Consider the following 24,129-nt stretch of genomic DNA (forward strand, 5'->3'; position numbering starts at 1 on the left):
CAGAATAGAGTGGTGTCATTTTAGAATGAAGATGAGGAGTTTCTTTAGCCAGAGAATGGTGAATCTGTGGAATTCTTTGCCAAAGGCAGCTGTGGACGCCAAGTCTTTAAGTATATTTAAGGCTGAGGTTGATAGATTCTTGATTGATCAGCACACGAAGGGATATGTGGAAAAGCCAGAAGTTTGAGACTGAGAGGAAAATTGGATCAGCCATGATGAAATGGCAGATCAAATGGTCTAATTCTGCTCCTGCATCATATGGTCTATTTCTGGATTCTGGTTACTTTGCTGTCTTTAAGCAGTTTGATCAGGGTGGTCTGTATGGACTTGGGTGCTTATGCGAAGAATGACTCTGCATGCAGCCTGCAGTGGGTTAACGGTGCAGCACTGAACTAACCTGAACACTACTGGACTCATGGTTTGATGTTTGATATTGTGTTGTTCGCATGCTTTTTGCTGTTTGTGCAATTTTTTTCGTGTATTGGGTTTTTGATGTTTTCTTGAATGTATTCCATGGTTTTTCTGTTTTGTAGCTGCATGGGGGGAGGACAAATCTTAGTTGTATTCTGTATACGTACTTTAATAGTAAATGTACTTTGCGTCATTGAATCATTTATTTACACGTATAAGGGATTTGCTGTGCTGATGGCATGATGTGTGAAAAAAAAAATTCAACAATTATAATAAAGAATTATATAAAAATAAATTGGAGGTTAAAGTAGATATGGAATAAAATGTACATGAATGCACATTTGCATATTTGCAATATATACAGCATTATAAAAAGTGGTTTAAAGTGTTTACAGTGCTTTTGTTTACTATGATCTTGCTCTTAACTAACAACTACCTTCATCTTTACAGCTTAGTGGTTCCCTTGTCAGTGTACCCAGTGCAACTTAACGCAAGTGAATAGTTTGAGTTGTGTTTATTGAAAGATGCCCCCTGTACAGTCTTGTGCAAGATATAAACTGTTCCATTTCCTAAAGAAGGTAATCATCCGATCCTGCTGGAATGTATTAGATCTGTTATTCCAGTAAACAGAACTACAAAGCTTTTATTATATTGACAGTGAAATGACAAACAAGAGTGCCTTTCGACCAATGCGTATGCCACTTGTTCTTGGATAGGGCTTACACTATTCAGCAAGTTGTTGAAGGAAACACTGGCTTTTTGAGCTCTCATGTGAACCTTGTTTAATTTTGTTGTGCCAACAAGCTTCATCAGATTCTTCTCTCATCAGGAACAAAGTAAGCAGTTTGATGTTTTGTCACACAAAATTTGCAGACTTCAATGTTCTTAAGCTAAATTTGCTTTTTTGTCAGTTGTGGTGTAGCATTGATGGATTGTTACATGTGATGTTTTTCCTGACATCATCTTTGCATTGTTTTTATTGCAATAGATGAATTAGTGTGAGAATATTTTAATTATTTTGCTTAGTGAGCTTTTCAGTAAAGGCACAGTTTTTGGAATTGACATAAATTAATTTTTTCATTTTTAAAAAACAGTTCAGCATTACCATGTCTTCTAGCCACCGACTGTTGGCAGTTGTGTTTCTGGAATGGGATGGTATTAAAATAGTTTGTTTTAACATTACACAAATTTTGATGGTACGTACTGTTGCCTGATATAACTGGCTGTAGGTACAGCCTTAAAAGTCTTGAAGTCTAATTTTTGTCAGGTTTTTTTCCCATAACTTGTCCTGAAGGGGAAAGGAATGATTTCTGAAGTATTTTGTATATTTTCTGTATTTCATAAATGCGTGAGTCTAGAAGTTATTTGCAAGTGCACTCAGTGTCATATTGCCCTAATATGAAAATAACTGTCATCCCCAATCAAGATTGATAGATTTATAAGTTGGCACAGTAGTGTTGCGGTTAGCACAAACTCTTTACAGCACCCCCAATTGCCAGTCGAAATTCAGTTCCCACTGCTGTCTGTAAGAAGTTTGTACGTTTTCCCTGTGACTGGGTTTCATGCCATATTTATAAATTCAGAATCAGGTTTATTATTACTGTCGATGAGAATGATATTGGGCGATAGTCATTAAGACACTGGTATAATTGCTGTCAAGGACCTCCAGCAACCAGGGCGTGCCCTTTTCTCACTGTTAACATCAGGTGGGAGGTACAGAAGGCTGAAGGTACACACTCAGTGATTCAGGAATAGCTTCTTCCCTTCTGCCATCTGATTCCTAAATGGACATTGAATCTTTGGACACTACCTCACTTTTTAAATAGATATTATTTGTTTTTGCACAAATTTTAATCTATTCAATATATGTATACTGTAGTTGATTTATTTATTATTTTATTTTTTCTTCTATATTATGCCTACCATTGAACTGCTGCTAAGTCAGCAAGTTCCACGACATGTGCCAGTGATAATAAATTTGATTCTGACATTCCAATGATGTATGGGTTAGCGCATGTTCTGTTGACACTGGAAATGTCAAGCACAGCCCTCTGTGAATTGATTTGATGCACACAACACAATCTTTTGAAGTACATATGACAAGTAAAGCTAATCAGTATCTTTAGATGTGTTTAACGACACAACTGAGGAAAACAGGATACGTAAAATCAAAGTCTGCATATAAATAATTCAGCAATGTTTGAGCTATATGGCTATAATTCAGTAAAACTAGAAATAACTAACTTATTGCTAGTTTGGATAAAGCTTAATTCCTAGGTCTAAATTTTTTTATGATGGGTAAAGTAACTTATGAAATCTCAATGTTCTCGTTGCCTGCATTGTGAAACGGGGAGTATTGCTGCTAGAAAGAAAGGAAATATAATAATAATAATAATAATCATTTTCAACAGACAATTTCTGTCCAGCACCCATTGAACAGAAGATGCAGGAGGAGTTTTGAAGGGGTAAATCTTCATACTGAAGATGGCTATTCCATCCATTGTACTTGTACTGGATCCCAAAGCTGCAGTTTTCCTATTTCATGCACATGAACCTTTTTTTATTCTGAACTCCACTTTGTTTCAAAAGCTTTGAAACTTCAGGAGAACAATTCCAATATTGAAATTGTACCATGATCATTCTCCTTCTCTGTTTCAATGTCTACCCCTATCTTCATCTCAAGCCAAACAGTTCCTGTACAATTCCAGCTTTCAGTGAATATGGAGAATTGCCTTGGTATTTTCTTTTTCCCACGGAAAGCAGGGTGATTTCCACTCAGTCTATTCTTGATCATTAGTTGTCCTCAAAAATATCAGATGGCATTGAGTCACCAATAACCTCTATTACTGATGTCCAGATATGGCTTTTGCCAGCTCCAAATGTGACAGCCTTGGTCAAAATAAGCCCAAGAGATGAATTCCAGAGGTGAAGTGATCGTGATCATGAAGGCAGGATTTAACCAATTGTGGAATAGGGCCTCCTTGGTAAAACTGAAGTTAATGGGCATTAAAGGGAAAGCATTGGTGGTTAGATTCTTGCCATGTATGAGGCTGAGGTTATTCAGCCTCAGTTACTTGCCAGTTGTCCTATGTATAACTAAGTATCAACATCTTTCCGTCCATGATAAAGTCTGTTCAAGGTGGACTGCGCAGTGCCTGCAATTCTGAAGAAACTCAACATCATCCAGGACCAAGTAATCTGCCTGATGAGTGGCACCCCATTTACCACCCTAAATATTGATTTGTGCCACTACAAGTGCAGTGTCTATGTTATTTGTGAAACACATTATGGTTATTTCAATAACCATGCCTGCACTACTGCGAAAGAGGAGGGCAATAACTACAAGGAAATGCCATCACTTCCCAATTTTCCACTCCAAGTCATGTATTTTCCTGACTTGGAAATGCACTGTTACTCTTTGCTGCAGGATCTGAAGGCTCATTTCCTCCCTCAAGCATATTGAGGATTACTTGATTAATAATTCTCAATTGAATGCCAATCTTGAGACCACGGAGGTGATTTTGTTCAAATGGAAATTGAGTTTAGTCCAAAAAAAATCGTATTGGTGATGAGGTATGCTAGTGGCTCTACCTATTAGAGTTTGAGTTGATCTGGTTTGTCACCAAAGACTAACAAATTTCTGTTTGTTGTCTGGTGAAGAACATTCTGACTAGTTTCAACACAGTCTGTCTGGTATGGAAGCCCCTATACACAAGATTGCAGAGGTTGTTGACTTGGCTAGCTCTGTCACGGGCACAACTCTCCTCACTTGTCAAGGACATCTTTAAGTAGTGGTGTTCAAGAAGGCAGCATCCATCAGAAAGGACCCTCACAATTCAAAATATGCCCTGTGCTTGCTACCATCAAGGAGGGGGTACAGGAGTCAAAAGATGCAGACTCAATTTGGAAACAGCTTCTGCCCCTTGGCCATCAGATTTCTGAATCGTTTATGAAAATATGAACTCTCCTTTTTTCCCTTTTTTGCACTGTTTATTTTGTAATTGTTAACAAATTTATCTTTGCACTCTACTGCTGCCACAGAACAACAAATTTTGTGTCTTTTAAGACATGATAATAAACGCTATTCTGATTGTGCTGTACTATTTAAATGTATCTTGTTTTGCAGTAGATGACTTTGTTCGCAGAGCATCTCACAAATGGTTTTCCTTAACTTGTGTGAGCTTGTAAATTTGTGGAGCTATGAGAATGAGTTAGCTGGATTGTCCTTTCATTATAAAACATATGAATGACATCTTCTTATTTATGACCATCCTGTGATTAACAGCAGGTGGAGAAAATTGAGTTGAGGTTTCCAAATTATATCAAGCTTATCTTTTCCATTGTTGGATCTGACTGTTTAATTCTTAGATTAGATTGATAAATTTATATTTTCTTTGCAGCTTAACAATCAATTATTGGCTTGTATTTTACTGAGTATAATTATATACAAGTAACTGCCTAGTCTGCTTCCTAGACTATGCAAGTTCAGTGTGTTCTTCTAATGTTCCTTCTCTGTAGTATGAAGGAGGTATACCACAAAAAATGGTATCTTAATCTTCTTGGATCTCAGCTTTTCCTTCACTTAATAAACCTCTATCACTGTTCATTTCAACAACATTGTTCTATCAACACTCAGTAAAATGAATGTAAAGCAACAAGTATTGTGCTGCTTTCCTGACATTTGGAAGAACCTTGGATTTAAACAGTGGAATCCAACACCCTTTAGCATTTTCTAAAGAATTTTTATTTTTATGCATGCCAAGTTGTGTATATTTTAATTTTATTGTCATGTTTACTGTATACTGTACTGTTCTACTGTTGAAAACAAGCTATTTGTACCTTGTATGCTAATGACAAGAATAAACTTCAGCAGATGGAAATTCTGAAACTGTTTAGAACCCAGATGTTGTAGAGATTTGGAATCAGATTTATTATAATTGATATGAGGTATTGTAACTGACATATTGGGAAATTTGCTTTTTTTATGACAGCAGTACAGTACAAGCCATAAAAATTACTACAAGTTGCAGAGGGAAAATGTGTAAAAGCAGGATCGTGAGGTACTGCATAGTGTTCAGAAATCTGATAGTGGTGGGGAAGAAGTCATTCCTAAAATAGTCACAGAACACTACAGCACAGAAACAAGCCCTTCAGCCCATCTAGTCCATGTCGAGCCATTAATCTGCCCACTACCATCGACCTGCACCCGGACCATAGCCCTACGTACCCCATGTACTTATTGAAATCTCTTTTTAGCATTGAAATCCAAGTCATATCTATCACTTGCACTGTCGGATTGTTCCACATGCTCTCTGAAAATATTCCCCCTCATGTTCCCCTTAAACATTTCACCCTTAACGCATGACTTCTGGTTGATGTCCTGCCCAACCTCAATGAAAAAAGCCTGCTTGCATTTACCCGTCTAGGCATTTCATAATTTTGTGTACCTCCATTAAATCTCCCAACAGTCTTCTATGTTTTAAGGAATTTTAACATGCAGGTCAATTGGGAAAAATCAGGTTGGTAATGGATGTCAAGAGTGAGTTTGTTGAATGCCTACGAGATGGCTTTTTAGGATAGTTTGAGCCTACTAGGGGATCAGGGTGTTATAAAATGAACCAGAGGTGATTAGGGGGCTCGAGGTAAAGGACCCCTTAGGAGAAAGTGATCATAATATGATTGAGTTCAACTTAAGAATCATTAGGAGGAAAAAAATGAAACATGAAAGCAAGCAACATCAAAGTGCATAAGAAGTAGTTTTTGAAGTATGGAAAAAATATAAGGGAGATGAGAGTGAATATAGGACCACTAAAAATGAGGCTCAGAGTAATAATAATGGGGACAAGGCATTGGCAGATGAACCAGATGAGTATTTTGCATCAGTCTTCATTGTGGAAGACACCAGTAGTGCACCAGATGAAGGGTGTGAAGGAAGAGAAGTGCTGCTCAAAAAGCTGAAGGACCTAAAGCTACATAACTCTCCCAGACCAGATTAACTATACCCTACAGTTCTGAAAGAGATAGTGATAGAGATAGTGGAGGCATAGTAATGATCTTTCAAAAATTATTAGTCTCTGGCATGGTGCCAGGGGACTGGAAAATTTCAAATGTCACTCCACTCTAAGAATGGAGGAAGGCAGCAGAGAGGAAATTATAGACCGGTTAGCCTGACCTCAGTGGTTGGGAAGATGTTGTAGTCAATTGTTAAGGATGAAGTTATGGAGTACTTCGTGACACAGGGCAAGGTAAGCATGGTTTTCTTGAGAGAAAATCCTGCCTGACGAACTAGTTGAAATTCTTTGATAGTACAGGTAGGATAAATAGAGGTGCAGTGGATGTTGTATATTTGGACTTTCAGAAGACCTTTGACAACATGAGACTACTTACCAAGTTAAGAGCCTATGGTATTACAGGAAAGTTACTGGGATGGTTAGAGCATTGCTGATTGGTAGGAGATAAAAGGATCTTTCTATGGTTGGTAGCCAGTGACTGGTATTCCACAGGTGTCAATGTTGGGTCCGCTTTTTATGCTGTATATAAATGATTTAGATGGTGGAATAGATAGTTATGTTGCCCGGTTTGCAGATGAATCAAAGTGGTGGAGGGGCAGGTAGCTTTGATGTAATGGGTAGGCTGCAGAAGGACATGGACAGATTTCAAAAATGGGCAAGGAAGTGGCAAATGAAGTACAATAGTGGAAAATGCATGGTCATGCACTTTGGTGGTAGAAATAAATGACAGGCTATTTTCTAAGTGGGTAGAAAATCCAAAAATCTGAGATGCAAAGGGTCTTGGGAGTCCTTGTGCAGAACACCCTAAAGGTCAACTTGCAGGTAAGTCGGTGGTGGTGAAGGCAAATACCATGTTAGCATTCATTTCAAGGAGGGATGTAATGCTGAGGTTTTATAAGGCACTGGTGAGGCCTCACCTTTGAGTATTGTGAACAGTTTTGGGCTTTTCGTCTAGGAAAAGCTGTGCAGGCATTGGAGGAGGTTCACAGGGAAGATTTCAGGCATGAAAGAATTATATGAGCAATGTTTAATGGGTCTGTAATCACTGGAATTTAGAAAGACAAAGGGTATCTTATTGAAACCTTTTGAATGTTTAAAGGCTTAGACAGAGTAACTGTGGAAAGGATGTTTTCCATGCTGGGAGAGTGTAGGACAAGAGGGCACACCCATTTAAACAGGAACATCAATTTAACAGGTGTGGAGAAATTTCTTTAGCCAGAGTGTGGTGATTTTGTGGAATTTGTTACCACAGGCAGCTGTGGAGGCCAGTTAGTTTGGTGTATTTAAAGGAGAGATTGATAGGTTCTTGATTAGACATGACATCAAAGGTTACAGGGGAGAAGGCTGGGGAGTCCCATCACTGATCGCTGCAGCACACCACTAGTCACAGTCCTCCATTCAGAGAAGCAAATATCTACTACCACTCAACACACACAAAATGAAGGAGCTCAGCAGGACTGGCAGCATCTAGGAAAAGAGTTCAGTCGACGTTTTGGGCTGAATCCCTCCAGCATTTTGTGTGTTGCTCAGCATCTGCAGATTTTCTCTTGTTTGTGATTGGTCTGCAACCACTCTCTGGCTTCTCCTGCAAAGCCAATGTCTAATCTAGTTTTCTACCTCATCTTGAATGCCAAGTAACCAAACCTTCTTGACCAACCTCTTATGCAGGACCTTGTCAGTGACCTTGTTAAGGTCCATGTAGACAACATCCACTGCTTTGTCTTCAACTTTTCTGATAATTTCCTCGAAGAACTCTTAAGATTGGTTAGACAAGAACTGTCGCATACAAAGCCACATTGACTATACCTAATCAGTCCCTGTCTATAGAAACTAAGAAAACCTACAGCACAATATAGGCCCTTCGGCCCACAAAGTTGTGCAGAACATGTCCTTACCTTAGAAATTACATAGGATTACCCATAGTCCTCTATTTTTCTGAGCTCCATGTACCTATTCAGGAGTCTCTTAAAAGGCCCTATCATATCCCCACGCTCCACCACTGTTGCTGGCAGCCCATTCCACACACTCAATCACTCTCTGCGGTTTTAAAAAAATAAAAACAACTTACCCTTGACATCTCCTCTACTTACTTCCAAACACCTTAAAACTGTGCCCTCTCGTGCTAGCCATTCCAACCCTGGGATAAAGCCTGTGACTATGAGGTTTGCTGGCTTATAATTTTCTTATTCTTAAGAGCCTTGCTTAAATAATGGAACAACATTAGCTATCCTTTAATCCTCTGCTAGGGCCCCTGCAATTTCTGCTCTTGCCTCCCACGGGGTCTAAGGGAACAACTGGTCAGACCCTGGAAATTTATCCACCCTAATGTGCCTCTGCAGCAAACACTCCCCTGCCTGTTAACTGTATAGGGTCCATGATGTTGCTGCTGCTTTGACTCACTTCTGTAGACTCTGTGTCTATCCCTGAGTCAATTCAGATACAAAAAAAAATCCATTTACAGTCTTCCCCCCCATCTTTTTTAGCCCCCTGCAGAGGACCAATTTTGGCCCTTACTATCTTTTTGCTCTTAATATATTCTGAGGAAACCCATAGGATTCTCTTTCACCTTATTTGCTAGAGCAACCTCCTGCCATTTTAGCCCTCCTAGTTTCTCAAGTGTTCTTCTGCATTTCTTGTATTCCTCAAGTACCTCATTTGTTCCTGCCTGCCTATATGTGCTGTGCACCTCCTTTTTCTTAACCAAGGCCTCTATCTCTCAAATAACGGTTCCCTAAACCAGTTATCCTTTCCATGTATTCTGACAAGAACAAGCTCTGCACTCTCAGAATTTTCCTTTTAAAGGCCTCCCACATACCAGGTATGCCTTTGCCAGAAAACAACCAGTCCCAATTCATGCTTGCCAGATCCTTTCTGAACCCATCAAAGTTGGCCTTTCTCAATTTTAGAATTTCAAACCTGGGACCAGACCTACCCTTCTCCAAAATTACCTTGAAATTAATGGCATTATGATCACAAGATGCAAAATGTTTCCCTGCACAAACTGCTGTTACCTGCCCGGTTTCATTCCCTAATAGGAGATCTGCTATCACACCGTCTCTGGTTGGGACTTCTATGTACTGATTAAGAAAACTTTCCTGAACGCATTTGCAAATTTTCCCAGTCAGCCCTTTTATAGTATGAGAGTCTCAGTCAACATGTGGAAAGTTAAAATCCCCTACTATCACACCCTTGTTGCTTGCAGCAGTTTTTGATCTCTCAAGTTTGTTCCTCTAAATTCTGCGGACTGTTGCGTGCTCTATAATATAATCCCACTTCCTTGATCTTACCGTTCTTACTCAGTTCTACCCATAAAGCCTCACTACTCAAAAAGCTCTCCAGCCTGTTCTATCTGAGCACTGCCATTTCATTTTCCTTGACTAGTAATGCTACCATCACCATTTAATCCCTCCCTTTCTGTCACATCTGAAACAATGGAATCCCAGAACATTGAGCTGCCAGTCCTGCACCTCCTCCAATCAAGTATCACTAAGGGCTACAATGTCATAATTCTGTGTGATGAGCCATGCCTTAAGCTCATTCAGTTTTCCTATGATCCTACAATTCTCCTTGCATTGAAATATCCGTGGGTCAGAGCATTAGTCCCTCCATGCTTGACCTTTTGATTCTGGACTTTGTATGTAGGCTTAATTACATCTTTATCAACAACCACTCCATTAGCTGTTCCGGCACTCTGGTTCCCATCCCCCTGCCACTGTACTTTGCACTAGCAATCCTTCCTATGAGGATATTAGTTCACCTCCAGCTCAGGTGCAAGCCATCTCTTCTATCCAGGTCCCACATTCCTGGAATAGAGCTCGATGATCCAGTAATCTGAAGCTCTTCTTCCTGCACCATCACCTTGCGTGTTAAACTGTATGATCTTCCTCTTTCTGGCCTCATTAATATGTGGCACAAAAACAACACTGAAAATTTTGAGTGAGGATCTTCAGGTTCCTCCCTAATGATGGTAATGAGAAAAGGGTATGTCCCAGATGCTGAGAGTCTTTAAAGATGGATGCTACTTTCTTGAGGCACCACCTTTTGAAACTCTCCTCAATGGTGAGGATGGTTGTGCCTATGATGGAGCTGGTTGTGTTTACAACCTTCTACAACTTCTTTCAATTTTGTGCATTGGAGCTTCGACGCTAGCTGGTGATGCAACCAGTCAGAATGCTTTCCACTATTTGCTTGTTTTTATGACATGTCAAAGCTCTTCGAACTCTTAATGAAGTACAGCCTCCAGCGTGACTTTATGATTGCATTAATGTGTTGGGCCCAGGATAGATCCTCTGATAGATCCTTGGCTTTGTTGATGTTGAATGCAAGGTCATTGCGATTCCACTTAACCAGTTGATCTATCTTACATTTTCACGATCTGAGATTCTGCAGTGGTGTCTTTAGTGAATTTATAGATAGTGTTAGAACTGTGCCTAGCCGCAGTCATGTAGTGGGATTAGAGCAGAGAACTCGGCATACTTCCTTGAGATGCACCTATGGTTGATTGTCAGTAAGGAGGAGATGTTATTACTGATCCACACAGGCTGTGACCCCTCATTGAGGTCAACAATCCAGTTGCAGAGGAGGTATGAAAGCCCAGGAATCCTTGTTCACCAGCAATGAGGGGATGATTGTGTTGAATGCCAAGCTGTAGTTACTGAACAGCCTGATATGGATATTGCTGTTCAGGTGATCCAAGGCTAAGTGGAGAGCTGGATGAGTTTGTAGATCTGTGGTGACAGTAGGTGCAAGAAACTGGCTGTTCCCCCAGTAGACTTCATGAGTACTGCAATCCAACTCTTGAGTGCAGTCACAATAACATCTAGCAAGAATCTCTAGAAGATCAGGGCTTCAATTTTTTCCATGAATGGCCCTTGTATATGATTTGGGTTGTTGATTAATCTGTCCCACAAAGGTGCTTTACATGATGTAGTGATGCTGTAGCTTGGGTGCTGTTGTCTTCCATGTTAGAATTTTTTACAACTATTTTGTTGAAGTACTTTTTAATGTAGGATAAGAAAAATTCATATAATTTAATATTCAACCCTGCTTGTTTATACCACTTGTGATACTTGTGGCTTTTTTTTCCTCCTTTGTTGCAGCTACTAACATTGGCCCCATAACCTTCTCACTTCTCCCTTCTATTTATTCATTCAACTTTAAAAGAACCAACTTTAAGGGATTTTTGGGATCATGTTACACTGTAGGACTTGTTTTTAACAACTGTTTAGGTGAAATGATATGCTTTATTTGAAGCTGTGCTTGGGAAAACTGACATCCTATCTTGAATAAACCTGGTAGTTACAGTAGATTACACACATTCTATAATCTGACTCCATAATTTACATGAGAAGAATGTGTCTAATGAAGCATTATAAGACCATGTGGAACAATTGAATTAAAGGATGCATTCGTGCAGAACTTTGGAACAGATTGATAATCAGACATCTTTTCCAGAAATACTTACAGGTTGCATCGTACTTTTATTCCCTTGAAACATCATGTGATGCAAAATGTACAATAAACTTTCTTTCTGGTCCCTCCCACCTTAAATAATATTGTTTTTACAAGAATCACAAGGAAGTGAAAATTGATTCTCCATTTAAAAGCCAACCCTTGTGTTAATGGCATTCCAGGTTTTTTTTTTGATTATGCTGCTGCCCCAGTGGTCTGAATTCTGACAATATTTACTGAAAGGGAGATGATAAAGCAAAGTTCAAAGTTTATTTATTAAAGTATGTATGCTTTATACAACCTTGAGATAACACTCCTTCCAGGCAGCCACAAAACAAAGAAGCCATTTAGAACCCATTAAAGCAACAGAAGATTGTCAAGCACCCAATATGCAGAGAAAATAAACACAAATCAACGCAAACGATAAAAGTAAGCAAATAGCACTCAGAGTGAATTCACAGCCAGGCAGATTCGAGCTGAAGTCCAGTGCAGAGAGAGATGAGTAAACCTTGCGGAGCAGCGAGCTGAATCAGCCCATAACTTGCCTCCAGCCCCAACACGCTGACCTTTTCAATCTGGCCCAGCACTTATTTCATACAAGCCTCAGGTTATTCCTTGTTCTCCGACCCGGACCCCATCGCTTTGATGAGCTGTCAGGCCCAGGCCCCGCCGCCTTAATTCAGCCTGTACCCAACCTTTCCAATTTGGCTTGATACTTGAGTCGATCAAATACTGGATCTTTCTTTGATCTTGGCCCCGGGCCTATGCTCTGCCTTGTCTCTGTTCTGCTGCATCGAATTGCCTCCAAGACTGCTCCAGCAACGGGCAAACATTGGCTCATTCCCTGTTCTCTGGCCCGAACCCTGCCACCTTGATTCGGTCTGTGCATGTTTTGCAGCAAGCATCCTACACATTGGAGACTTCAGTTCATACTGCAAAAATGCCAAGTCATATGTGTGGTTCAAAAGCTCAACCCGAAAGGGAAGTTACAGGCTATTGTTTGCAGTGATCATTTATCAGAAAAAGTGTGATAAGAAGGTATTTAGTAGTTGTTTGTTTTTATTTGCCACCAGCATTTAGTCATTGAGTTTTGCCAGCACGATCTTAAACTCAGAGCATATGGTCAACAGCAATATATTCTATATTTATAAATTAAAATTTGTAATAGTGATTGTAGGCAGTATTAGGTGGGTGGGGGGGGGTAAGAGTGAAAGGTGAGAAGTAGGAGACCCCTCCTCCCCCACCCCCCACCCAAATCTGGAATGTCCTTTGTCAGGGAAAGTGGCTTCCCTTCTGCTCTGTGATGGACACCTTGCATTTCCTCCATTTTTCCACCTTCCTCCAAATCAGAATCAGGTTTGTTATCACTGATACGTGTTTTAAAACTTGATTTGCAGCAGCATTACAGTGCAGTACAATTACAGTGCAATGTTGAGGCTCTATAAGGCACTGGTAAGACCTCACTTGGAGTATTGTGTGTAGTTTTGGGCTTCAAGAAGGGATGTGCTGACGTTGGAGAGGGTTCAGAGAAGATTCATTAGAATGATTCCGAGAATGAGAGAGTTAACATATGAGGAATGTTTGACTGCTCTTGGACTGTACTCCTCGGAGTTTAGAAGAATGGTGGGGGAACTCATAGAAACATTTCAAATGTTGAAAGGCATGGACAGAGTGGATGTGGAAAAGTTGTTTCCTATGGTGGGGGAGTCTAGTATGAGAGGGCATGACTTAAGGATTGAAGGGTGCCCATGCAGAACAGAGATGCAAAGAAATTTTTTTAGCCAGAGGGTGGTGAATCTATGGAATTTGTTGCCACGGGTGGCAATGGAGGTCAAGTCATTGGGTGTATTTAAGGCAAGAGATTGATAGGTATCTGAGTAGCCAGGGCTTCAAAGGTTGTGGTGAGAAGGCAGGGGAGTGGGACTAAGCGGGAGAATGGATCAGCTCATGATGAAATGGTGGAGCAGACTCGATGGGCCGAATGGTCGACTTCTGCTGCTTTGTCTTATGGTCAATACATAAAAATACAGTGCCTATAAAAAGTATTCACTCCTTGGAAGTTTACATGTTGTTTTACAGCATTGAATCAGTGGATTTAATTTGGCTTTTTCTGACACTGATCAACAGAGGAAAAATTCTTTTGTGTCAAAGTGAAAACAGATCTCTACAAAGTGATCTAAATTAATAACAAATATAAAACAAAATAATGGATTGTAAAAGTATTCACCCCTTTTAATGACACACTGAATCATCATTGGTTCAGCCAATTGGTTTTAAAGTCACATAATTAGTGACCATGTGTAGTCAAGGTGTTTAAATTGATTGTAGTAAAAATACACCTGTATCTGGAAGGTCCAACTGGTGGCGAGTCAGTATCTTGGCAAAAAAAGACACCATGAAGACAAAAGAACATTCTAAGTAACACTGTGGGGGAAAAGTTAAGCACAAGTTAGGAGATGGATACAAGAAAATTTCCAATTTACTGAACATCTGGCGGGGGGGTTGGTGCTATATCGGGTAACATAATTGGGAGAAATTACATAATTCACAAGCACCGACATGGAGTTGGAGTTGTGCTTTAAGAGGCTGGCCTGCCGTGGTAACATTATTATGCAAAGATTTTTTGCAAGCTTTTGTGTTTAGGTTTTTGAGTTCAATAAAATGTTACAGGTTTCATTAAACATAAAATGCCTCACTTTGTTTCTTTTGCGAAAACCTACAATATCATTTAATTTTTGGCCATTTCTCAAATCTCCAAGACTGAATGCTTGAAAATGCAGTGAGCTAAACTGTTCTGCATTTTCTTACTGCTTTTTATTCACCAACTATCAGTGACAAAAATCACTGCTTCTTGAACACAAACACCCGCAACTGATGCTATCTAAACTGTTTGCTCTAAGCAAGCTGTAGTGTCTAATGGCAAGTAACCACTTGTTGCTAGTTTAAAAACTGGTCTCCTGTCCCAATTAACTGGCATCAAATAAACAAAAGAAATCCTGGCTATTTTCTTGATTAGTTTTTGTTCTTCAAGAGCTGCCCCAATTAATAGTGCCCCAACTTCTGGCCCAATTAATTGTGCAAAAAGAGAGCAAAATAGTAAGCAAGGCACACAATGTTGGAGGATATCAGCTTTGGAGGAGAATAAACCATCAATGTTTTGCACCAAGACCCTTCAGGATAGTGAGGGAATGTTTATGGTTCCTGCTCATTCCCTTCTGGTTGTTGTCTTCCTACTCCGCTTTAATCCTGACTGACACTTCCATTTCCCCACAAATGCTACTTGATCTCTGAGTTCCTCCACAATATTGTTTGTTTAAGGTCAAACTGCTTTCATTCAGTTTTCTGCTTTGTGCAGATAGTGATCTACACAGTATTTAAAGTTGTAATCAGGATATTAATGAACTTGAAAGTTTATGTAAAATAATTCTTTTAAGAGTTGTGTGTGTCTAGCAGTTAACTGTATGAACCTTAAGCATAAGCATCAAACACAGTTTGAGTTGTTGCAGGAGGTCTGTACATTATGTTGTTATTTTGTTGCCACCTACACTGAAAATGTCAGTTGGAAGTACAATTGTCTAGCATACTGGAAGAATTCAGATGTTCTGAAAAGTATGGAATGATTCACAACTATTAAATAAGTAAAGCAGAAACTCTGAATTTGTTGAAAGTCTTCCAGTGCAGTCATGGAGTTGTTGAGCTTTCTTGCATAGCAAGAGGCCATATAGTTAAATTGTTCCCACACTACCATTGTTTCCACACATCACTAATGTGTTTACTCTTCCAGATATTTATCCAAGTTATTTTGATCTAATTCTATCAACTGCATTCCAACTGAAGTTTTACATTTTTCCTTGCATTATCTAATTATTTCCCAATCGAATTAAATGTAAATTTGAGTAGGAAGAATCCAGTACTGTATTTGAAAAGAAACTCTTAAATCAGTACAAGCTGCCAATTATTTAAATTAGCGAATTGATTCATTCAATGGTAAAAGAAACGATCTTTTTTTACCCCCTGACTGGAGTATTATGTTGGTATGCCTTTTGAATATAATTTTCTTTTGGATAAGTAATGCTACCACTCTGAAGGACTGAGGTAATTAAAAGACAAATAATCCTCTTGGCTTTTTCTATCATTGTTCCACCAGTGTGAATGGTGTCACTTTCAATGTGATTGTTCTACAGTCAAATTTCCTATTTTGTACTGGGTCTGCAGAAGAAGCAATGATTTGCTCTGTTCGCCTATCTTTGATTCATTTGTGTCTAGGAATCGATTTACTGCCTCAAATATTGTCAGTGACTTTGCCTCCACTGCTTTCAACAGGTTCACTACTTAGAAATTTCTCAACTCATTCAAAAATGGTTTTGCCCCATAACCTGAGATGCTAATCCAGGTTCCCAACCTCGGGTTCACAGGTGCCTCAGTTAATGGTAGGGTGGCCCATGGCAAAAAAAAAGTTGGGAACCCCTGCACTTATTCCTTTTTGTTCTAAATTCCCCAACAGGGAATCTGTCCTCCTTGTATTCAGCCCTGTCAGACTTTCCTGTATTTCAATGATATTACCTCCTTCATCTAAACTTTAGTGAACCTAGGCTTGTCTGTTCGGTCCCAGATATTGGTCTGGTGAAGTTTAGTTGCTCTTCCTCTATGCTGAGCATGTCCTTGGGTAAAGGTACCAGACCAAAATTATGCATAATTGCCCAAGTGTGGTATACCAAGACCAGTTGGTATACCACACTTTGCTGCTCTTATGAAAGGCAACATTTCATTGGCTGCATTAAGCCAATGCATGTGCATGCCTGCTTTCAGTGACTGGTGTTACAAGGCCGTTTGGTTCTAATTTGTGTTTTCATCTGCTCTGATCTTAGTTGTGCTGTTTCTCATTTATAATTTTGCATTTATTTACTTTAATCAGCCACACATTTCCTTTTTCACTCAAATTGTCCCCATTGCTTAAAAGCTTTGTGTCCTCCTTGCAGCTCTCAGTCCCATTATTTTGTGTAAATGTAAGCTTGAAGTATTTTATTTGGTTCCCAGTAGAACATACATTCCTTACTGGAGCAACTTCATAACTACAAGATTGTATGATTGAGCATGTAACTTGAAATGGTTCATGGAATTTGAAAAACTTACTGTGGCATTTTTATCACAATCATTTAAGCATCTTGACTAGAGTACACTGCCCTTTGCATTTGACAATTGAATCTGCCTTTTTGTATCATGCATGTGCAGTTCGATCTGGTTAAAAATGACTAGATGGAGCTGAATGCACAGACTACAATGGCACAACAGTTGGGGAAATTAGACAAAATTTTATGAATTTCTAATACATTTATTGTACACCAACATTGTCCTATTAGGTTTTCTTTTCGTTTCTAAGGAAGTTACTCAACTAATGTATCAGTGTAAGTACATAATGTAGCATTATTGGAAGAGTCAGTTATTTACCTAGTAATTTAATATTTTGAATTTGTTATTTATCTAATGTTCATATTTGAAACTTTTGCTGGGGGGAAAAAACCCTGCAAATGTGTTAAGGAAATTATTGTTGAGATTTTGATAATAGATTGCAGATCAAGTGAGAATTTTAGAAATTCAATTTTTCTAATTAAAACTTACTAATTTGTTAAAATTCTTTATGCTGTTGTAGTTGACCAATTATGACGACCGAAGCTGGATCTACAGATCAGGTAAAGGAAGAGTCAAAAGAAATGGAATGGGGTGATTCTGAAGCATCAAATCCTGACAAGTCTGCCAGTTTAAATCAGGAACCAGAGAAAGAAATCCAGGAAGATAAGCAGTCTGAATCCACAACACAACCCCAGAAAGAACAGGAGTCAAGTCCTTCAGCTTCAAGTGCAAATATGCAGGCCACTCCTAGCAGTGACAAAAAGGATCAATTGGGTGGTAAAGGATTGTCCCGTTTTTTGCCTGGATGGTTAAAAAAGCAAAAACCACTTTCCCAGGTGGAAACTACAGAAGGGAAGGAAGCCGATGAAGGCATTCAAGCTGATGACAGAAGTTTAGAAAATGAACAACCAGAGTTAATGAAGACTGCATTAGAAAATGAAGTAGTGAAAGGAATGGAAGAAAAGCAGAGCCATACAGGTGAAATAAAGGAGCAGCAGTCTTTGAGTAGTGCGGAACTGCAGGTAAAATTGATTATGATTACCATTTTAAAATACAATGCTGTGCTGTTATACTGGATTTCTGTAATACTGAATCTCACACACTTGACCTTTTTTGTCACATCTTATTTTCAATTCTCTTTCAAGTCTATATTTTGTGGAGTGCAGTTTTAATAAAGATCTGAGTTTTGCAACATGATCCAAATTGGGGAAGAATAACTTGGATTGTGGGGGGAGAAGAAGCAGATGGATGCTTCAAGTGCATATTAGTCCTGTGTAGCATTTATAAAACATGTATTTGAGTATTTTCAGCTTTGTTAGCTTGTTGCATGACCTGTAATATATCTGAAAATAGATATTTTGTGAACATTAGCTTGACCCGAGAAAGAATTTTATTTAAGGCACTGAACCTTCTGTTCATTTCCAAAACTCTAATTTCAAGTAGATAATCAGGGCACCTACTGGCTGATTTTTTTTTGTCTTTTTAAATAGTTTTAAGTATGGTGATGTGAAGTTTGCTGGACTAGATAAGCCTAAGGTCCCTCTAGTTCATCTTGTGCAATTTTTTTTAAAAATGCTGCAGTAATTTGATGTATAACGCTATACTGCTGTCACAAAAACAAATTTTATGACATATATACATGATGATAAACCTGATTCTGATACAAGACCGTAAGATATAGGAGCAGAATTAGGCCATTTGGCCCATTGAATCTGATCTGCCATTTCAACATGGCTGATCAAATTTTCCCCTCAGCCCCAATCTTCTGCTTTCTCCCTGTATCCCTTCATGCCCTGACTCATCAAGAATCTATCAACCTCTAAATATACCTGCAGACTTGGCCTCCACAGCTGCCCATGGCAAAGAATTCCACAGATTCACTACTCTCTGGCTGAAGAAATTCCTTGTCTCCATTCTAAAAGGATGCCCCTCTATTCTGAGGCTGTGTCCTCTGGTCTAAGACTCTTCCACCATAGGAAACATCCTCTTCACTTCCACTCCATTAAAGCCTTTCAATAGGTTCAATGAGGCCACCTCTCATTCTTCTGAATTCCAGTGAATAATACCAGAACCATCAGATGCTCTTCCTATGACAGGCCATTCAATCCCAGAATCATTTTCATGAACCTCCTTTGAACCCTCTCCGGTTTCTCAGATAAGAGGCCCAAACCTGCTCTTAATACTCCAAGTGAGGCCTCACCAGTGCTTTATGAAGTCTGAACATTACATCCTTGCTTTTATATTCTAGTCATCTTGAAGTGAATGCTAACATTGTATTTGCCTTTCTCACCACAGATTCAACCCACACACTAACCTTTAGGGAATCTTGCACGAGGACTGCCAAGTCCCTTTGCACATCAGTTTTTTTTGTATTTTCTCTCCATTTAGAAAATGGTCAACCTTTTCATTTCTTCTACCACAGTGCATGACTATAGATTTCCTGACACTGTATTCAATCTGCCATTTCTTTGCCCACTCTCCTCCTCTAGCCTCTCAACTTCCTCAATACTATCTGCCCCTCCGCCTATCTTCATATTGTCCGCATATTTTGCAACAAAGCCATCAAATCCATCATCCAAATCATTGATGTATAATGTAAAAAGAATCCGTCCCAACACAGACCCCTGTGGAACATCACTAGTCACCCCGGCAGCCAACTAGAGAAGGCTCCCTTTATTCCTACTCTTTGCCTCCTGCCAATTGGACACTGCTTTATCCATGCTAGAATCTTTCCTGTAATACCATGGGCTTGTAGCTTGTTAGGTGTGTCACCTTGTCAAAAGCCTTATGAAAATCCAAGTACACAACATCAACTGATTCTCCTTTGTCCCGGTTGTTACTGCAAAGAATTCCAACAGATTTGTCAGGCAAGATTTTCCCTTGAGGAAATCATGCTGATTACGACCTATTTTATCATGTGCCTCCAAATACCCTGAAAACTCATTTTTAATAATTGATTCCAACGTCTTCCCAACCACTGAGATTAGACTATCTGGCCTATTGTTTCCTTTCTTCTGCCTTTCTCTTCTTGAAGAGTGGAGTGACATTTGCAATTTTCCAGTTTTCTGGTACTATTTCAGTACCCAGTGATTCTTGAAAGATCATTCCTAATGCCTCCACAATTTCTTCAGCCAATACTTTCAGAACTTTGGGGTGTACACCATCTGATCCAGGTGACTTATCTACCCAAGCACCTTTCAGTTTCCCAAGAACTTCTCCCTATTGATGGTAACTTCATACACTTCATGCCCCTGACATCTAGAACTCCACCATACCACTAGTGTCTTCCACAGTGAAGACGGACAAAAAATGCTTATTCAGTTCATCTGCTATTTCCTTGTCCCCCGTTACTATTCTCCATCGTTGAACTGCATCTGATATCCATTCGCGCCCCACTTTATGTATCTGAAGAAACTTTTGGTATCCGCTTTAATGTAATGGGCTAGATTACTTTCGTATTCCATCTTTAATGACTTTTTTAGTTGCCTTCGTTGGTTTTTAATAGCTTAGCAATCTCTAACTTCCCACTAATCTTTGCTCTATTATATGCCCTCTTTGGCTTTGACGTTGGCTTTGGCTTATTTGCCATGGTTTTGTCATCTTTCCTTTGGAATACTACTGACTCTTTAGGATGTATATTTCCTGTACCTTCTGAATTGCTTCCAGAAATTCCAACCATTGCTGCTCTACCATCATCCTTGCGAGTGTTCTTTTCCAATCAATTTGGCCAATTCCCCTCTCATTTGTCAATTCCCTTTACTCCAGTGTCATACTGAAACATCTGATTTGAGCTTCTCTTTCTCAAATTCTGGGGCGAGTTCTATCATATGATAATTTTCCCCTAATGGTTCTTTTACTTTAAGCTCTCTAATCAATTCTGGTTCATTGCACAATACCCAATCCAGAATAGCTGATCCCTAGTGGGCTCAACCACGAGCTGCTCTAAAAAGCCATCTCGTAAGCATTCTGGATATTCCCCCTCCTGTAATCCAGCACCAACCTGATTTTCCCAATCTACCTGCATATTGAAGTCTCCCATGACTATTGTAACATTCCCCTTTTGGCATGCTTTTTCTTTCTCCAGTTATAATTTGTAGGCAACATCCTTGCTACTCTCATTATCCAACTCTCATTAGGGTCTTTTTACCCTTGCAGTTCCTTAGCTCTGTCCACAATGATTCAACATTTTCGGACATTGTCACCTCTTTAAAATTATTTGCTTTCATTTTTGGCAACAGAGCAACGCCACCCCCCTCTGCCTTCTTGCCTATCCTTTCGATACAATGTGTATAACCATGGATGTTAAGCTCCCAGCTATAATCTTTCAGCCGTGATTCCATGATGCTTTCAACATCATACCTGCCAATCTGAAACAGTGCTGCAAGTTCATCTACCTTATTCTGTATACTGCACGTATTCATATACAAAACCATCAGTCCTGTATTCACCCTTTTCAATTTTGTCACTCCATGTTCAACCTTTTGATTCCTAACTTTTGCTGAGGTCATATCAACATCTGCTTCTGCCACCACAGCCTCTCCACTAACTGTTCTGCCACTCTGGTTCCCATCCCCCTGCCACTCTAGTTTAAACCACACTGTGCAGCATTAACAAACCCTCCCGCTAGGATATTTGTTCACCCCCCCCCCCCCCCCGCACCGTCCCACTTTCTGTACAGGCCCAATGATCTAAAAATATTGTGTGTCCCCACCCCCTCCCCACACCAACTGCTTAGCCACATGTTAAACTGTATAATGTTTCCAGTTTTAGAGAAGTATTGATTATTTTCTAAGTGGAGAGAAAATTCAAAAATCTGAGTTGCAAAGAGACACGAGTTCTTGTGCAGGATTCCTGAAAGAAATTGTCGGTTGAGTCAGTGGTGAGGAAGACAAGTGCAAAGTTAGCATTTATTTCAATAGGACTAGAATATAAAAGCAAGGGTGTAATGTTTTATAAAATTTTATAAGGCTTTATAAGATGCTGGTGAGGCCTTACTTGGAGTATTTTGAGCAGTTTTGGGCTCCTTATCTAAAGAAGGATGTACTGACATTTGAGAGGTTCAAAGCAGATACACAAAAATTATTCCGGAATTGAATGGCTTATCATATGAGGAGTGTTTGTCTCTGGGCATGTACTCACTGGAATTCAGAAGAATTGGGTGGAGGAGGGTCTCATTGAAACCAAACAAATGGTGAAAGGCCTGATTGGAATGGATGTGGAGAGGATGTTTCCTCTGATAGGGGAGTTTAAGACCAGAACCTCAGAATAGAGGGATGCCCAATTAGAATGGAGAAGTGGAAGAATTTCTTGTACCTGCCTGATTTACAAACTTGCTCTCCACTCCACATTGAGAAGTACAATACTGTGCAAAAGTTTTAGGCATCCTAGCTATATATGTGCCTAAGGTTTTTGCACACTACGATAAGTGTAATAATGAGTGTATGTTCATTACCCTGTAATAGACCCAAGATGGGGGTGAAGAATTTGATTATATTCACAGGCAGAGAGCTTGAATTCTGACAGAACCAAAATAATTAGTTTCTGCAAAATGTGCAAAATTAGCAGCTGTAAGTGTTTTGAGTGGGGTAACTGAACTTAGATTATATTTGTTCTTGACAGGAATGTGTAATTTTAACATGGCTATAGCAAACACAATCTGATATTTACTGATTATAAAAACATTGAGGGCCGAATAAAGCTTTCTAAAAACATTAGATACTTCAGAGAAGTATCTAAAGTACAGCATAATATATGTGGATGTTCAGTGATTGGTCTTGAATCTTGGGTGTTTACACTTTGAATTGTGTTGTGGGTTATCAGGCACATAGTTTAAATACACAGCAGTTGAAACAGTACAGTAATAAATGTTGTATTTTTAAAAATTGATACTCATTAAAAACATGTACATTATCACAAGGCTATCTCAGCATTGTACACAATTAAAATCAAGTCAAATAAGAGCAGTGGGATGATGAGTTCTGAGGAATTTGTAACTGAGGAAGGGAAGATGATTTTGAGGTTGGGTAGCAAGATGGGGCAGAAGGATAGATGACAAGACACAGTAGTAGAGTGTGACAATGGACAGAACCTGGTTTCTTTAGATGGGATGAAGAAAGTTAGAGGGAAAAATAAAATTGGAGATGGGCACGGGGTAGATGTTTACTATGCAGTGGCAATGGAGTAGGTGTAGTTATACTTTTAGTGGGAGGTGCAGCTGCACTGAATGAAAAATCAATCCATATGTTTACTTGTTATTTGTCTGTCCTTGTTTAGAAGTTTCATGTCTTTAACATGACTTGCAACTTGTATATTGGCATGTATGTAGCAATTACAGTGGATTCTGGTTAATTGGGGCAGCCACTTTTCTCAAACAACTCTAAAAGAATAAGTAATTGAGAAAATAGCCAAGATTCCCTTTGTTTATTTGGAACATTATGCTGCTTAATTGGGACAAGTGGCTGTTCCCAAACAGCTGACTAGCATCAGTCATACATACCTCTGTGGCCAATAGATTCTACAGTGTTTAGTGCTAACAGTTTTTAAGTAGCTTCATATACATATGTTTGTTTTCAAAAAGCTGTGATTTTTGTCACTGATAGTTGGTGAAAGGAAAAAGTGAAATGATTTCACTACCTCATTAGGAACTACAAAGAATTAGAGATTGACAACCATCTTGAATATTACATTGAAAATGAATTGGAGGATGCAATCATTGAAAGCATTGTATGAAGGCAGTCGATCATCTATACTAGGTGTACTAGGCACAGATTTTTTTCATTAATAGTCAATTGAAAAGAACATGGCAGTGTACACCGGATGAATTCCTCTGTCAATAACTATCAGGAACTATACAGTTTCGTAGTACTGCAGTGATTTTGGTAGTGTTCTAATTGGTCTGTATTTCACTTAAGTGCATAATTTGTTACTCAGTTAAATGATAGTTTATCTTGTACCTTTTTAACTATTATATTTTGAGAAACTGTGATTTACAAATTAGAGCTGAGAATGACCTGAGTGCGAATAAGGAAATAAGGAATAAGGAAAGAAAATTGCAATAAGGAGCAAGAATGCATGAGAAAGTGGTGGAATCATCAAAGTATAGAAGTCAGGTTCATGATAGCAAAGG

At 39.2% G+C, this 24,129-nt stretch overlaps 1 protein-coding gene across 19 annotated transcripts in view; it reads left to right on the plus strand.

Annotated features, from left to right (window-relative positions):
• Nucleotides 1–24,129, plus strand: part of epb41l2 (erythrocyte membrane protein band 4.1 like 2) — a 200,130-nt gene that overhangs the window by 87,299 nt on the left and 88,702 nt on the right. For 18 of the 19 annotated variants that reach the window (XM_073057274.1, XM_073057276.1, XM_073057278.1 and 15 more), the window contains exon 2: nucleotides 17,524–18,025. In XM_073057274.1, coding sequence (XP_072913375.1) covers nucleotides 17,534–18,025 — 492 coding nt within the window. In that variant the 5' untranslated portion in view covers nucleotides 17,524–17,533. Of the gene's footprint in view, nucleotides 1–1,142; nucleotides 1,248–17,523; nucleotides 18,026–24,129 lie in introns of those variants that run through there. The other variant, XM_073057273.1, reaches the window with a different exon arrangement.

Source organism: Hemitrygon akajei, chromosome 9, assembly GCF_048418815.1.
Source record: "Hemitrygon akajei chromosome 9, sHemAka1.3, whole genome shotgun sequence".
In the NCBI taxonomy this organism is placed as follows: Eukaryota; Metazoa; Chordata; class Chondrichthyes; order Myliobatiformes; family Dasyatidae; genus Hemitrygon; species Hemitrygon akajei.